General features: G+C 41.8%; 1 protein-coding gene across 1 annotated transcript; it reads left to right on the top strand.

Annotated features, from left to right (window-relative positions):
* The first annotated feature begins 27 nt into the window (after nucleotides 1-27).
* On the top strand, nucleotides 28-14614 carry mtf1 (metal-regulatory transcription factor 1). The gene is made up of 11 exons (XM_070836174.1): nucleotides 28-102; nucleotides 1744-2275; nucleotides 5964-6202; nucleotides 7498-7629; nucleotides 7985-8058; nucleotides 9005-9138; nucleotides 9528-9605; nucleotides 9821-9923; nucleotides 10005-10672; nucleotides 11073-11142; nucleotides 11735-14614. The coding sequence occupies exons 2-11, from the start codon at nucleotides 1808-1810 to the stop codon at nucleotides 12244-12246; spliced, it is 2478 nt and encodes an 825-aa protein (XP_070692275.1). The 5' UTR covers nucleotides 28-102; nucleotides 1744-1807; the 3' UTR covers nucleotides 12247-14614.
* The last annotated feature ends 1416 nt before the right edge of the window (nucleotides 14615-16030 follow it).

The raw sequence follows: 16030 nt of genomic DNA, 5'->3' as shown, positions 1-16030 counted from the left end.
GATGGCTGTGAGTCTGTGACGTTGTGTGGTATCCTAGGGAGGGGATAGAAAGAAAGTGCTAAACATCCAAAGCATAGGAATAAGGCTCAAAATTTAACACAGGTAAATATATTTTAATGCCACTTTCTTTCAGACGAGGGACGAAAGCGTTAGCATGCCAGTTTATCACTTGGTAACATAAAAGTTGTTATCCTTGCAGGCAAGATAGATAATGTCAATTGTCGACAGTAAACAGGCTAACGTTACGAGCTCAGCTATAAGCTAAATTGTTGCTAGCTAGCATAGCTATGCATGTGTAGAGCAGTAAGTGATAGCTGACTTAGCTAGCGTATATCTAGCTACCTTGGGTTCATTTAAGCTGTCTGGCGCTCGCAAGCTACAGACAACAATGGTTACTGTAATTTTGTCTCTGCAGTCAAGTCTCAACGTTGAAAAAATGCGAATAACAACAGAGGTATTGTGTACAATAAAGGAAGTAGGGTCTGCTGTGTACTTGTAGCAGCCAGGTAACGTTAGCGACACATCTCTGAGGCTAGTAACGATGTCACCAGCATGTACTCTGTGAAATAACGTCAGGTCAGTAAGTTAGTCGACCAGCGGACTGTTTCACAGTCTTTGAACGGTGTACGGCTGACTACCTCCCTACTATGCCATCAGGATATGTTAACATGAATGCATTGGCAGTCAGTGCAGCTATATCGGGCCACTCTGTGTTTGTAAATCGCGCAGCTTCGCAAACGTTAGCTAGCCTTGTCGAGTTACGGAAAAGTTAACTGGCATTGTAGTGTCAATGTGTCATCTTTCATACGCTGCCCGTAACGTATTATAAAAGCTAATCTGGTTAGCTTTAATAGATGGAAATCATCAACTATGTGAGTTAACGTAGCTGAGTTTAGCCGCTGCTGTCCCGTGACTTAACGCTAGCTATGCCATTGAAATATCTAGAAAGTTCTGGATATCGGCGTTGTAACGTAAGTCTCCCCAAACATGGCTAATGTGGCGCATTAACCTCTGGCCTACTGGGCAGCAGTCTGCTTTTCAGTACTGAAAATAATTGACTTCCTTTTTAATCGTAGCAGGGGACGTACAGTGTATAACCGGTATATTTAGTGTTGCCATATCCACTCTAGACTGTCTGGCCAGCAGCTGGTAATTGTTCTGGGAATCAGAACAGGCCTTGGAGATGCGTTGCTTTCTAGTTATTGTGATGAACATTTTCTTTTGTGTCCATGCTGAGCTCTTATAACTGGGCAGCATGTCACTCATGTGGTCCAGGGCTACCTTAGATCTGCTGTGTGCCCGGATCAAACCTCTCAGATCACTTGGGACAGGTTTGCTTCCTGTCCCAAGAGTCAGAGTAAGCGGGGAGAAGCAGCATTCAGTTTTTATACATCAGTTATGTGCAACAATCTCCCAGAAAACGTGAGGTCGGCTCCATTAATCAGTTCTTTTAAAAGTAGACTTAAAACTCCTCTGTTTGGCACAATCAAACCATATCTGGCTCTGCACTCGTATTGCACTGTGTTTATGTTTTCTCTCACCTGTTTTTAAATTCTATTTTATTTTACTTAAAATCCTGATATGTGTCTTTTTATAACACCCTTTGTTTCTGTCCTATCTTGTCTTAAAACCTTTATATGTCCTATGTAAAGCTTTTTGAATTGCCTTGTTCTGGAAATGTGCCATACAAACAAACTCCCGTTGCCTTGAACAAACTAACTCCACTGCTCATTTATTTTTCAGGCTGTAACGTCAACAGTGTGAGTGTGCAGTCCTCCTTGCCAAGGAAGGAGAGGCACCAGGGACCATGAGCGAGAATGGCCCTCATACAGAGGCGCCAATGTACTTTGAGGTGGAAGTGGATCGCCTGGAGCGGGACGACGACGAAGAAGAAGACAAGATCCACTTTGACAAAGACGATGACCTGATCCCAGAGCCTTCATCGTCTACAGGTCGGGTGTACGACCGCACCACAGTGCTCATCGAGCGCGATCCCATCCGGCTGGATGAGGAGGGCGAAGAGGAGGGTCACTGTGGAGGGGACGAAGATGGGGTCACCTTTCTAACTGAGAGGGAGGGTGATGGAGATGAAGAGGAGGGCTCTCTGGCCTTTATGATAGACCCTGATGGCATGTCCCAGGGTTATGTTCACCACACCATTTCTCCAGATCAGATCCAGTTCACAATAAATCCAGGCTCCACTCCCATGCCACGCAACATAGAGGGGGCCACCCTCACCCTGCATTCTGAGTGTCCAGAGACCAAGCAGAGAGAGGTAAGCTTAAATAAGTCCACATACCTTTTTATATTATAATGTTTAGTCTGAAGCCCTGTGATTGACCAGTGAGGGTGTACCCCAGTGTGTACCCCGCCTCTCACTCAATGTCACCGCTTATCCTCAACGAACTTTAAGGATAAGAGGTATAGACGATGGATGGATGGTTAGGATGAACACAGATGCTCAATGATTTCAGTTCAATGATTTCAATAGTCAGCATTGCTTTGAATCAAGGGTTTGTCCGTGTATCCAGTAACATTTTGCATAAATTCATTTTCACATACCAGTTACAACACAGATGAGGGCAAAATATGGTCAGTAGAGTTGTGGTCAACTATTATTGCTGAAGTAATTTTTTGGTTGGGTTCATGGAAGCTCCTCCAGTCGTTTCCAGTCGATTTTTTTTTTATAGCTGTATAATGTAATGTAAAGTATAGGAAGTGTGTGTGTTTTTTTTTGTTTTTTTTAACATGCTTTGTTTTCGTGAAGTGTAAAGTTTGCAAAGGTTAATGTACTTGAAGGTCTTTGAAAATGAGCACCCTCAGCAGCTTGCCGTGGTTTCTCATTTGTATTAGGTAGAAGGTTATGTTAAAATGCGCAAAAGTGTTGCGCATGCCTGTTGGTGGTGACTTTCATGTCATGTAGCAAATGTGCCATATTGTGAGACCTATCTCAGCTTAATTAGTGAAAGACTGACCGCAAGTGAGCACCTTTTAAAGCAGCTGGTTCTTGCTGAAAAAGAGGCAGGGTGCTGAGTGACTGCAGGGAACAACACAGTCCTTTGTTTAGTCAGTTGTTTCAAATTTCAGATGATACACACTATATTCTCATCGAGTAAACCACCACATACAGTTACTGTCAAAACAAGAGGTTGTTTGTTGGCCAGTTGCCTCAACATCTATAGACTCTTGTGAGCAGATTGAGCGACACTGTTCACTGTTAATAGTAATTTTTTCTTTTTAGTCTGCTGTTGTATGACAACATACAAACAATAGCTTGCTCTCCTAGCTAACTTCTCCTCCCTGGCTACTGGATGTGAGTTCACTTTTATCTGTCAGACAATGGCAACTAAGGACTAAAAGACATTTTATATTTGACACACTTTTGTTACACATGCCACTTGAGATCAAAACGATGAGATTATCAAATCAAACTTTACATGTCTCATCTTTGACCACTATATCTTAATGAAGAGACTTCTACAGCTAAATGTGAATAGTAGCATCATTAGGTGGGTGGGTTGTTTTTCCCTTGTGTTATTAACACAGAGGCCCCACAAGGTAGCACTTTCTCCCCAGAGCTTTTTTTTATTACATTTTCCAGTGACAAAGGTAATGTTTGTTTAATCAGAGGAGATGGATTGAGCTGTTTTGGTGTCAGTCCGGTTTTCAAACACTATTTGTTAATTGTTGTCCACACTGTTACCACCAGCGGCTACAAGGAATCTCTAAGGAGAGGAAGGAGAATGTCATTAAAGTTGTGGATGAATACGGTTTTGTAGGAACAGTATCGGAAAAACACTGCTTTTCTTTTGTTGTGAATTTTTAGGGAGTTTGTGCTGCTTTTTCTTGCCTGTAAGCAATGAAAAACTGCAAAGATAATCAATTTCCAATAAGACTGCAGCAACAAAATGGTGCAACACTTTTCTGATGGATCTGAGTCACAGAAAAAGGACAGACAATTATTGGTGGTGTCTCACATCCCCTTTTAGTTGAAATGATTTGACGACAAGAGGTTGAGGGCACAGTAATATGGAGAAATGTACTATTTTAACCCAACATCATGATATCACTAAACAAACGAAATATGATACTATGTGTGCGTGTGGCCAGTATTGTTTGGTGTTACTGCTGAACGCTGAGCACTGCTTTTGTTTAATCTGTATGCAATGTGGGGTGTGCTTGCATTTTTGGTTTTGGTTTGGCTATGTTGAATTTATCTGCACTTTGTCTATGCCATTGTTCTGACTTTATGACTCATGTTATGAACTAATTTCCAAGACAACAATAAACGAAACCATTCACTTATTGTAACTAACCATCCCTAAACTGAAGTGCACAAGCCAGAAAAAGAAGGAAGTCTCTAACAAAGTTGAGCTCCATCATGCTAATTTGTCAGGTATTATTTTTATTTTGCACACAAAACTGCTCAGCCTTCATATAAAATCCTAGATTGTGCAGTAAATTGTGGCAGTCATGCTGCTGATGTCAATTTTGCACACCAGTGTGAATGCACACTGTGAAGTGGTGCAAATTATGCTATTTGCATTCAATTCTTTATGCACATAGGAAAACAAATGTAGCCACTCATAAGCCTTTGAGAAACATGAGAGGAGCACAGAGGCCGCAAGAGTCAACAAAGAGAAACAAAACAAATCCCAAGTCAACAAATAGAAAATGCCAGCCTCATGTTCAACATGTTGCTCATGACGAGCAACGTCAAACACTTAGTGATGTTACTGTAAATGCTCTCTAACCTTTTAATTTGTAATGAAGTGGTGTGTAACACAATGCATGTAGGAGCCCAAAGCACACAATGCACTCAGACAATGATCGAACTGATGGTGGAGAAGAGTCACGATGGTGTGGGAGATGAATGCAGTACAAAGCACAAGCTTTCGCAGGCTTCCCACGGTGGCTTTACATGAATGTTTTCTTAACAAATGATCTCTCCCACATTCATAATAAAAATGAATGTGCTTTGACTGCCCATCACTGCGATTAGTGTCAGAAATACTGAAAGGAAAAGCTTTATATCACTTTCGCTGTATACAACAGCTAAGCATTTTTCGTCAGGTGTGACTGCTGGGCTGTGTGAAAAATGTAGGTAGGCAGACATAACTTGATGCATCATAAGAAATGTTTAACATCATGAAGAAACATTTTGATAATAAAAAGAAATCAACATGCATTAGCTTTTTCAGGTATTTCAGTTGCCTTGTTTTTATGAAAATGTTGCTACAATTTTGGCCAAAACATTTACCAAACAAATAAGATAAGATTTCTAATTTTGCCACATTGCTGGCTCCTCAGCAGTGGGGAAGTACCCGATGCAATAAGGCCAGGGGTAAACATGTAGTCTTTTATCTTGAGTCATATTTTATGGGACATTTTATGGTAGGAAGTTGTTTTATTTGACAAGGTCCCTATGATGATCGGGACAGTAAGTTACTGCAGTAATGTTAGCTGTGGAAAGGAATTCGCCAACCGCAAGCTTCCTCCTCCTGACTTTGTGTTCAATGCCGGATAGCATTTTTTGAAGAGGAGAAAGGACGGCTTTTATTCACATAGCCCCGGGGCTTTAGTGTGAAAAGAGAGCAGGAGACTACCACACTGCAATGGAGATGGGTGCTGTAAAACAGAAATGGATGGGATGTATTGCATGGGGGGGGGGTTGTCGTCATTGCTGTCCTTTGTGCTCACTCGTTTCATGTGCTGATGGGTGGCTGAGTCATTTGAGTTCAAATCCCATCTGAAAGGTCACATCGACTCCGACTGTCACTCTTGATCGTATTGCAAGACAGGTTACTACTGAGATGGATTAAAGGCTTAATTTCTCATTGGCTTTTGACATACAGGTTAAAGACTATTTGATAGTGTTTTAAGAGACGTAAGGTTCTCTTTTTACTTAGTGTTGAATTTAACCATGCTTTGGCACTGACATCCTTCTCCTCTCCTTCTATAAGGTGAAACGTTACCAGTGCATGTTCGAAGGCTGCACAAGAACGTACAGCACAGCTGGAAACCTGCGGACACACCAGAAGACACACCGGGGCGAGTACACATTCGTGTGCAATCAGCAGGGCTGTGGAAAGGCCTTCCTTACCTCTTACAGCCTCAAGATCCATGTCCGTGTTCACACCAAGGAGAAACCGTTTGAGTGTGATGTGCAAGGCTGTGAGAAGGCCTTCAACACATTATACAGGTAGGCATTCACACAGATCTGTTGAGTTATGTTTTATTTTTTCTAACTACCACTTCAGGCTCTGTTAGCAGTTTGTCAGGCTTCAGGCTCCACCTTTTAAAGAAGGGTCACAGGCCAAAAAAGGTTGGTAAACTGTATGCCATGATATAAAGTTAAGTATTCAGCAGGTCCTGCAATAAAGTGGGTGGCACAGCTAGTGTTTTCATTATTTTGTATGAACTTAAATACAAGCAATACAATATGGGTAGAGTAAGTACTAAAATATAATTGAAACGTTTAATTTTCGTATGTATTGTCCAGATGTGTGTTGTGTGTAACTTTATTACCTGAAGAAGTAAATGCATTTGGTCAGAGTTGCAAAAATAGTTACAGAAACGGTACAAAAACACACAAAGTCAAACAATAGAAACAATCCATAAAAGGAACAATGCCAAGAAAAAGCAGAGCGTCTCAGGGTGCTGTGTCCTGTGTTTTCTTCTTTCCTAGTTGCAAGTGTCTTTCTAACTACCCATTCTCTGTAAATTAAACTACACCCCTTTAATCCGCACACTCTCACACAACCCGAGAACACAGTGCCAGTAGCAAAACATTGCCTAAATCCTAATTCCTATCCAATTTTCTGCCAGTTGTGGCTCAACTTGAAATTTCATGGAAGGAGTGAGTTTGGTCATTTATGACATTGAGTCTTTATATTTAGTGTTAGGTAAAACTGCTGTTTGAAATTTCTGAGACTAATATTTCCAATGATTGTCTGTACTGTTTCAAATTTCCTGAACTGGTAAGTGTAAAAAATGGGTTACAGTTTTAATCTATTCTTCCCCAATGGCAGACATGTTCTTCATTCGTAGAATTCTCTCCATTTTGCTACGATCTGAGGCAGTCCACATCCGAGCCCTCTGGTCTGTATTGGTTCAGTTGCTATGACAACATGTCTGGGGCTTGGTGGAGCTGTGTCACTACCATCAACTCTCTGTCAGAGGCTGTTACTCAGGGCAGCCAACCGATGCCACACTCGGGTGGACTCCTTAATAAAAATGACTCTCTGCTAACCATCTTCCATGCCACCCAGATTATTTTATTCCGACCACCGTTGACGGCACTTTTCCATGTTTGACCACATTCCATTGTTATCTGAATTGGGAACTAACTGTCGTTTCCATATGCTTTCTACACGTTTCTTAAAATGAATGCAACAGGAATATAACACACGCTGCTTAATGCCATTGTGCTTAGTTTGTTTCTCTCTGCGAGTCTCCCAGTCTGCTTTAATGAGATGCGCTTGATTGTCTCTACAGACTAAAAGCACACCAGAGACTTCACACAGGCAAGACATTCAACTGTGAATCAGAGGGATGCACAAAGTACTTTACCACACTCAGCGATCTGAGGAAGCACATTCGCACACACACTGGGGAGAAGCCATTCCGGTGAGCAATTCCATTATCACACCATGTTTAATCTACCCCTGGTAGAAGACGAAGAAACTGTGAAACTAGAAGATACTCCCAAGGAGCTCTTTTAGTCTGTTTAAATGTTTGATTGTCTACACAAATACAATTTTAGGGCTTTTTTAATATTAAAACTTTTATTTCACTCAAAGTGTCTTTTACTGTGTTATTTTGGTTAGACAGCGGCCTAAAATGGTAGTGAGATGCAGTAGATAGATGCTAATTAGTATCATATATATATATATATATATATATATATATATATATATATATAAATTCATCTTATCACGTCATCAAGCATTTCTGACATGAATCTTTCTGTCTTTGCCTTCAGGTGCGACCACGATGGCTGTGGCAAAGCCTTTGCTGCAAGTCATCATCTAAAAACTCATGTACGGACTCACACGGGTACGTATTACACATATTTGTTTTATGTAACCTTGATTTATCAAGGGAAGCTTGAACAAGGACATGTTGATTTTTCACCTGTGCCTCATTTGCATTTGCATTGTTACCAGTGCCTCCCACACATGCTTAATTCAAATAGCCTCACCACATAGATTTGTACTGCAGCCTAAAGCATTGTGGGGTTTACCAGGTCTTCCTTTCAGGAGTCTGTGTAGACATGGAGTTTAAATAGCAGCTATTAAAAAGGCTGCGCTCACATGTACTTGTATTGATTGGACAAACAAATAACTTTGCTTATTGTTATTGGCTGTGCTCCTGGACATGATGGATTAGAGGCTAAGTTTATAAAATCAGCTTCACAAGAATTTGATTTCCCAGTTTCTGACTTATCTAATTTGTCTACCTGTAAAATTTCATCCATTTGGAAATGAGCTGAAGTTACTTCAATTCATAAAGAGCAGCTAGACCAATTACAATCGTTTACTCTACAGCTAAAATACCTCAGAAGCTAATTCTTAATCAGTTTGCAATGAGAGTTTGTTCAAAAGCATTTTTAAAAAACAAATGCTTTTACTCTAAAGATGCACTCAGCACCTTTCCTTCACTTGTGTCTATAATTTCTTAAGAAACTGGGAGAAGTGCTGGAAGAATTTGCTTAACTCACTAAAATCTATTAGTATATTCATGACTTTAACATTTCTGAGCTTGTTCACCTCGAATACACTTGTCATTGTTTCTCAACTTTCTTTTTTTGCACTTTATAGCTACTTTTTATCAGCAGGTTGAGGCTTTTGAAAAACTGCTGTAGTTAGTCCTTGTTTTAGTCTATACAGGTTTTCAGTGTCTGCAAAAGGTCATCGTTTTATTTCTGTGTACATTCAAAGTTAGCTCGTGCCCATCAGTCTCTTACTGTAGTCTTTTCTCTCTGTCTGTACTCGTTCTGTAGGGGAGAAGCCATTTAACTGTCCTAGTGACGGCTGTGAGAAGACGTTTAGCAGCCAGTACAGTCTGAAGAGTCACATCCGGGGCCACGACAAGGGACAGCCCTTCACCGTCACCCTCACCCACCCGCTCTCAGAAGTGAGTCACAGTACAGAAACTTCTCAGTGTCCAGGACACTTCATCATGTTCTCCATGCACATCCTGGGAGCAACATGGCACCTTTTCCCTCATAATATCATTATCACTTTATTATAAACGTTTGAATTTCCATCATGCTGCGTTCCAGAAGCGCAATGTGCCTGTCGATCTTGGGAGCATTTCTTTAATCAATTCACTTGGCATGTTTGTGAAAATGTTTTAAAAGTTTTATTAGAGTCCTTTTAAACAAGGCCTTGGTTTTTACATTAACATACAGTAGGTGTCGCATTCTTTGCCAATTTCAGTCCCCTATCTTGTTTGCGTGACTCTGTGCTTGATCCCATAGCAGTGGCAAGTTTAATTAGGTCTTATTCATCTCTTAATTACAGGATGCAAATCACTCGCTGTGCCTCAGTGACTTGAGTCTCATCTCGACAGACTCAGAGCTACGAGAGAACATCCATAACGTAAGTGGCTTTTTTCTTCAGCTTCGTCAAACAGACATTGGATTGAAGATGTTGAGGAGTCAGTAAAGATGTCAGTTAACAGGTAGCTATTGTGATAAAAATGTGCAACTGTCACTGCAGTAAGGATTTAGTGCTAAAACGAGAATCTCTGACCGTTGTAATTCTTACTAAGGTCACTCCATGCATTCATAATGTTTGTTTTAATTTTACTGCAGGCTCAAAATTTGGACCTCAACAATGTGACCCCTGTGAAAATCTTTGAGCTCATGTTCCAGAGTCCTGAAAATAGTGTCAGCCAAGATGATTCCCATCCCACCGGTCAGTACATTTCAAAACCTGTCAGCTTGAATTATATCAAATGTTCTTGTTCACTGATGCAGTTGTTTTTTTCCTCCACAGAGAGCCTTGCTGAATCCTTCAGCCTAGAGACCTCTACCCAGCCAGTAGTGACTGATGCCTCATCTCTCATCTCTTTCTCTCTCAATCCCACCTGCTCATCCTCCTGTTCCCATGCAACTGCAGTCATGGAGGCTCCATCCCAGCTCAGACAGACCTCTTCCTCTCAGGCCCCCACCCCTGCCTCCGTCTCCGCGACTGTCAGCTCCACACAGCCTCCCCCTTTCATGCAACTAACTGGTCCTCAGCAGATCTCTGATGTGCCTGCCCAGGCTTCTGTCCAAGCACCAAATCATGTGACCCCCCAGCACTATGTGGCTCTGCCACCCACATTCCTGCAGTCGGATAGTGCCACCCAGACTACTCCTCTACCACATCCCATCTCCGCTCCTCCCCCAGTGGCTCCAGCACTGACCACCACAGCACCAGGTACTGCCGCTGTGTCTGTTGTCGCAGCCACCACGACAGATGCTCTGGCAGCTGTGGCTCAACCCGTGCCTTTGGCCAACAGTCCCGTTCCCAACACTGGCCCTGGTTTGCCTACCACCTCTGCCACCATCACCATAGCTCCCACCCAGAACCTGCTGCAGCCCAGCCTGGTCATGTCTGACCAGAACCTGCAGTGGATCCTCAGCAGTGCTGCCAACAGCCAGCAGAGCCCAGAGCAAGCAGTGAGTAATACTACTACACTGTGTCTGCACTGACAAATGGTTTTAAAAACACATTTCTACATGCATGGCTTAAGGGATTTCTTGCATTTTACCTTCTAATCATAAATTTGCTGATGTGGCAGGATTAGTAAACTTCACAGTGCCATGCACTTAGTTATACAAAAACAATAGGTTTAGCGTTCATATGTAAGGTAAAAGAGTGAGAATCACCATGTTTAGGAATCTGTGTTTGTGAGTGTTGAAAGGAATAGTTGTTAATTTTTTCAGTACTACTTTTAATACAAGACACACACACACACCAACCCCACCCATTCAACACAGTTAGAAATCTGGTGCAAATCACTCTCCAGAGCATGTCTCCAGAGTTTTATCCTGCTTCTTCTGTGGTGTTTGTTCACAGCCACATCAAGGAGCTCCAAAAGTGGAAAAGGTTTTCTTCACTACAGCCATACCAGTGGGAGGAAATGCTGGTAAGTCAATGAGTAGTGAATTATTATATTTCTTCATGGTCTGGAGCTTGGCCAGAATGCTGTAATGAAATCATAGGTTTACTTTGACATCCAGTGCAGTACGGTGATGTCCAATTAATGCACGGTGCTAGAACAGTTGAAGCGGTGTCTCCCAATATTTTAATCATAAAATTGACAAGTAAACTTTCAGGAACCATCAGTAGAGAAGAAGTGTTGCCGGGCAGATATCAAGATGTAGATTATTACTGTTACACATTCTGATACATTGTGTTTCAATTCTTTGTTTTACATATTGTTTTATTGTAAATGTTTCTATTTTTGTTGTTTCTTGACTTGCAGTACTTCCTTTTTACTTTATTTTCTCATCACAATGCCAATACCAAACTTATTTGGCAACAACTCTTCTCACTCAACAACTGATGAATGTTAACTTCCTCTAGTAAGTTACTAAGGAGCAGCCAACTAGCAGTCAATGAATTGCATTGGCCTCTCACGTTTTCATTTTTATTTTATTGAAATGTTCTTTGCAGGACATTTGGAAAGCCAACGATAAAGGATGCCACTGACTTTGCTTTGTCCTTCCTGTTTTCAGGCAACTCGGTCCAGCAGATCGGCCTCAGCCTGCCCGTCATCATCATCAAACAGGAGGAGTCCTGCCAGTGCCAGTGTGCCTGCAGGGACTCTGCTAAAGACAAGAGTTCAAAGAGTGCCTCCTCCATTGTTTCAGCCCCAGCACAGCAGCAGCCCTCAGAGCTCCCTCCTCCCCCGCCATCACAGCCCCCAGAGCCTGCACACCACCCGGCCACCTCATCCTCCTCATGCTGCCTCCCCGAGTCTTCCTCCAAGGTGGGTGAAGTGAGGCTGGAGGCGCCCGCTGCTTCTTCCTCCTCCTCCTCCTCCTCCTCCTCCTCCTCCTCCTCCTCAGCTCAGACTTTCTCCACAGTAGTGAGCAGCACTGCCGCTAACCCTCCCTCATCCGACGGGTTGGCCAATATGGACGTCTCGGACTTCCTCTCCCTGCAGAGCCCTGAGACAGCTGCCAACATTGAGGCTCTGCTGCTGGTCGCTGATGACTTTAACATGGCCACCGACGGCAATCCTTAGAAGGGCTGCCTTCTGCATCTGGCACCACGTGTTTGTCTGTTGCACCCACTCATCCGCAGTCATCAGTTCCACCCACATCTCCAGTCACAGTGATGCCTCTTCTTTCTCCCTATATAGTGTGTGCATCGAACCCCCTGTACCTGCTGTGCATCCTGTTCTCTATGGCATTGTGCAACGTATATACACAAACTATGAGTCATTTTCCGTTGGGTCTCATTGCAGTAGTCGAGTTTTTAATAACAGGATTAGTTTGCTTGTTGAGATTTAGCGACGTTAATGCTTAACGCAGGGAAAAGGCAGCAGATCCATTGTTATAAATATAATCAAACTGTACATAATGTCCCTCGATATCCACTCTGAATTGATCGAATGAAACAAACAAGTGTTGTCCAAGCACTGATGATTTAAGAATTCCTTTTCCTGGCTTGACGGTCACACCTGAGCAGGAAAACAAAACGTGTCTGTATATCCTTGTACTGTACTACAGGTCCTTACAAATGCTTAGAGCTGGTATGCAACTGACCAGATTGCACTGTATATTAGAGGAATTTGATATCATTTTATCAAGCATTGCTCCCAGCAGGAATTTGAAGGGGTTGGCCCCCTTATACGGCTGTCATACAATATGAAGTGATTTCCTCAGTGTTTTTGTTTCCTAGGAAGACTAGTGTAGTCCAAAAAATGTGATGATTCTTTTCTACTTCTTTTGACAGTTATTTACTAATTGCGAGAAAAAAAAAAAGAACCTGTGACCAGATCTGCCTGTTTTTTTTTTTAAGTGAAATTAAGTCAATACATCAATAAGTTGCCTATAACTTAAAACTAATTTAAAAATTGTACATGTTAATTTATTTAAATGCTTGATTCTTTCATTATACTGGTAGAATTATCTTCAAGATATCAGAGAAATCTATTAATTTATTCCAATCATATGTTGTATAGTAAGTTGAGCTGTTTTTATGTTACTGATTTTTTTTTTTTTTTTTTTTTTTTTTAAGAACGTGATGGGTATTTGGGTATTGCTAAAAGTGAGTTTGAGAACAGAGGCACCCATAGTAGACTGCACAGTGAGGCAAATTGTCCTCTAGGATCTGCTTGTTTGCAAAAATTGTCCACAATGAAACAGTAAGAACTACTGTCAACATCCCATGTTTTATAGGGTTGTGACCCTCTCAGGGATGCATCAAGTCATGACTGATCCCAGTTCCCTTATTTTGTCCCTCAGACATAAGTTTTCCTCACCAGACGCCCCACACTTGCGGTAGCCCTACGTCTCGCTGCACTCTTCCCCCGTTTATTGCACACTAACTTGTAAAGCGAGTAATCGGACAGCTTGTTAGCTGAGGAGCAGCACCACTAAAGACTTTTGTATACAACTGCTATAAAGTAGCATTTAAAAGATGGTGTCCTGGTGACCGTGTAAATACAGTACATTTCTGTGTAAACCTCTTTGAGAAACTTGTAGATTATTCTAGAATTTGTATTTTTGTATAGACTTTTGAATTTACTAACTCTCAGAGTTTGGAGCTAATGTATCCGCGCATTCTTCCCCCAGTCACATTTATGCAGAGGAGTTTTTGCTGTGTTTTAGTTGAATAGTTCCACTAGCAGCTGGGCTTTTGTACAGTCCCCACAGTAACAAGAATATCTAACGCATAGCCTCCTTCTCAGAGTATGATTTAACAGTATTGTTTCACATGGGACGCAATGCAATGATAGAGTGAAGGCATCATGCCCTGTATAGTGTGAGCGTAGAGCTACTCGGCCTTACAACATAACTGTTCTATGAGCCTCCTTTGCCTTGACAGTCTCTGCTTCAGACTTGCCATGGACATGCCGCCACACTCATCTTCACCGAGTCTCAGGCAATCACTTCCAGCAGCAGAAAAACAATAAGGCAAAAGCATCGACTGAGGGAAGCGTACGGTTCGAAGTCACCAATAGATATGCAGCACTGCTAGAAAATATAATGGGCTATATAACCAATGCAGGTGATGCGAGTCTACGTCTTAGGTCCAGATAGACTCAAAAATCAAACGGACACACAACTCATTTTTTTGCCATAATTTCAGAGTGGAGCTTTCCCTCCACTCACAGGTGCCAAGAAGGCAGTTCGACATGTTGCGAAAAGCTCCAGTCACACATTTTGTCCTCTCAACCGTTCCGCTTATGCAGTATTGGATATCAGGAGTCTCCCTACATGCAAAACGTGCAGCACTGAAAATTGTAATTTCCTCACCATGTTAAAAGTGACATTACTGCCAAGAGTTGAGCTCATAACATCGACATGATCATGCATGCATACTGTCATTGAACACAACTATGCAATTTTAAGTGAGGCATTCACAAGTTTAAGTACAGACTCTAAGATTTTAAAAACAACAACATTTATTCCTCCATTAAATGATATTCTGCTACATCCATATATGCAGAACTACAGAGACAAACATTGCCGTTCCAGTGCAGACATGTTGACCACTCTCTTAACTCCACTGTGCTGAATTTAATATTGCACACCTGGAGTGGTGTGAATCTGGACTTTGTCGGGTGTCCATCCAAGTACGGTTCCCATGAATGTTGGACCACAGCGATCTTCTTACATGCCGTTTAAAACCAACTGGATTTTGTTTGAAGGAGTGAATGACTGATTCTGTTTTAAGAATTATTTTGGTCAAAACGTGCGCAGCTTTTTTTTTCCTTTTTTTTTTTTAAACTTTTACACTTTATGCGTAAACATGTTTCGTTTGGGCTCACTCCATGTAATCATCTCAGCCTTTCACACATTTAAATTTGACGTGGATAATCTGTTGGCTCATATTCACCTATGAAAGTCAAACTTACAGCTGCCGATATTTGTTTCAAAATCAATAAGCAGAGAGATGGTTTTTGACTTGTGGCTCACGGTCGTCTTGCTGAAGTTGACCTGAACGTCAGCAAAATCACTGATGGTGACGTTTGTTTGGAAGCACATCGTTTTGATCACACATGTAAAGCCAGTGGTTTTGGAAATTACATTTTTTTTTTCCAAATGGGCAATATTTAAAAAAAAGAAAAGGGGAAACTATATGCTTCCAAAGGAATGTCTTGACACCCAAAGAGTGAGGAATTAAGGATTTGTATTTTTTAAAAGAATGTATAATGTGAAAATGTTTGCTTATGCTTGTTTCGTATAAAGTATTATGATAAATAACTTTCTGAATTGAGAGCAATATAATACTAATAAAACCTTATCCTTGTCACTGAAATGCTTGTTTTCTCTTTACAGTTAAAATGGACAGCTGATCTTAATGTCATTTATTTAGTTACACAACATAGAAAAAGACTGATCCACTACTGGTCACTTCTGCGGCGGGAAGGACACATCCTGGAGAGATTTTCTCTGCGGGACATAACCAAGATTAACTTTTCAAAAATCAGTAAGTCACAGGGGTCCATGGAGAGAGAGAGAGAGAGAGAGTGGGGAGCTCACCACCAGAGCATCACTGAGGTCCTTCAGGTCCTGCAGGACTCTGGTGCACAGGGTCATCCTCTCAGACAGGGTCACCAGCCTGTCCTCGACCTCCTGCAGGTTCTGTGGAGGACACAAACATGCTGTTTCGGGCAGACAGCGCTCCTGTGTTGAGGCTTCAGATGGTGTCTGACCTGTTTCACCGGTGAAACGTCCTCATCGGGCTGCAGGGTCGCTGCTTCCTCTGCGCCATCTGGAACTAGTTTACGAACACATTTGCAGACACTGGTGACGTAACCACAACGCTGAAAAGCTGCGTGTTTTTATTACCTGCGT

The sequence above is a fragment of the Pempheris klunzingeri genome, chromosome 8, assembly GCF_042242105.1.
Source record: "Pempheris klunzingeri isolate RE-2024b chromosome 8, fPemKlu1.hap1, whole genome shotgun sequence".
Lineage (NCBI taxonomy): Eukaryota > Metazoa > Chordata > Actinopteri > Acropomatiformes > Pempheridae > Pempheris > Pempheris klunzingeri.
The sequence above is the reverse complement of the archived record's forward strand: the minus strand, read 5'-3'. Positions and strand labels throughout refer to the sequence as shown.

Excerpts from the sequence above, each read along its gene's own strand:
- mtf1 (XM_070836174.1), top strand. The coding sequence starts at position 1,808 with ATGAGCGAGAATGGCCCTCATACAGAGGCGCCAATGTACTTTGAGGTG. Across the intron at positions 10,673-11,072 it reads AGCAGAGCCCAGAGCAAGCA|CCACATCAAGGAGCTCCAAA; the intron begins GTGAGTAATACT and ends GTTTGTTCACAG. Across the intron at positions 11,143-11,734 it reads ACCAGTGGGAGGAAATGCTG|GCAACTCGGTCCAGCAGATC; the intron begins GTAAGTCAATGA and ends TCCTGTTTTCAG.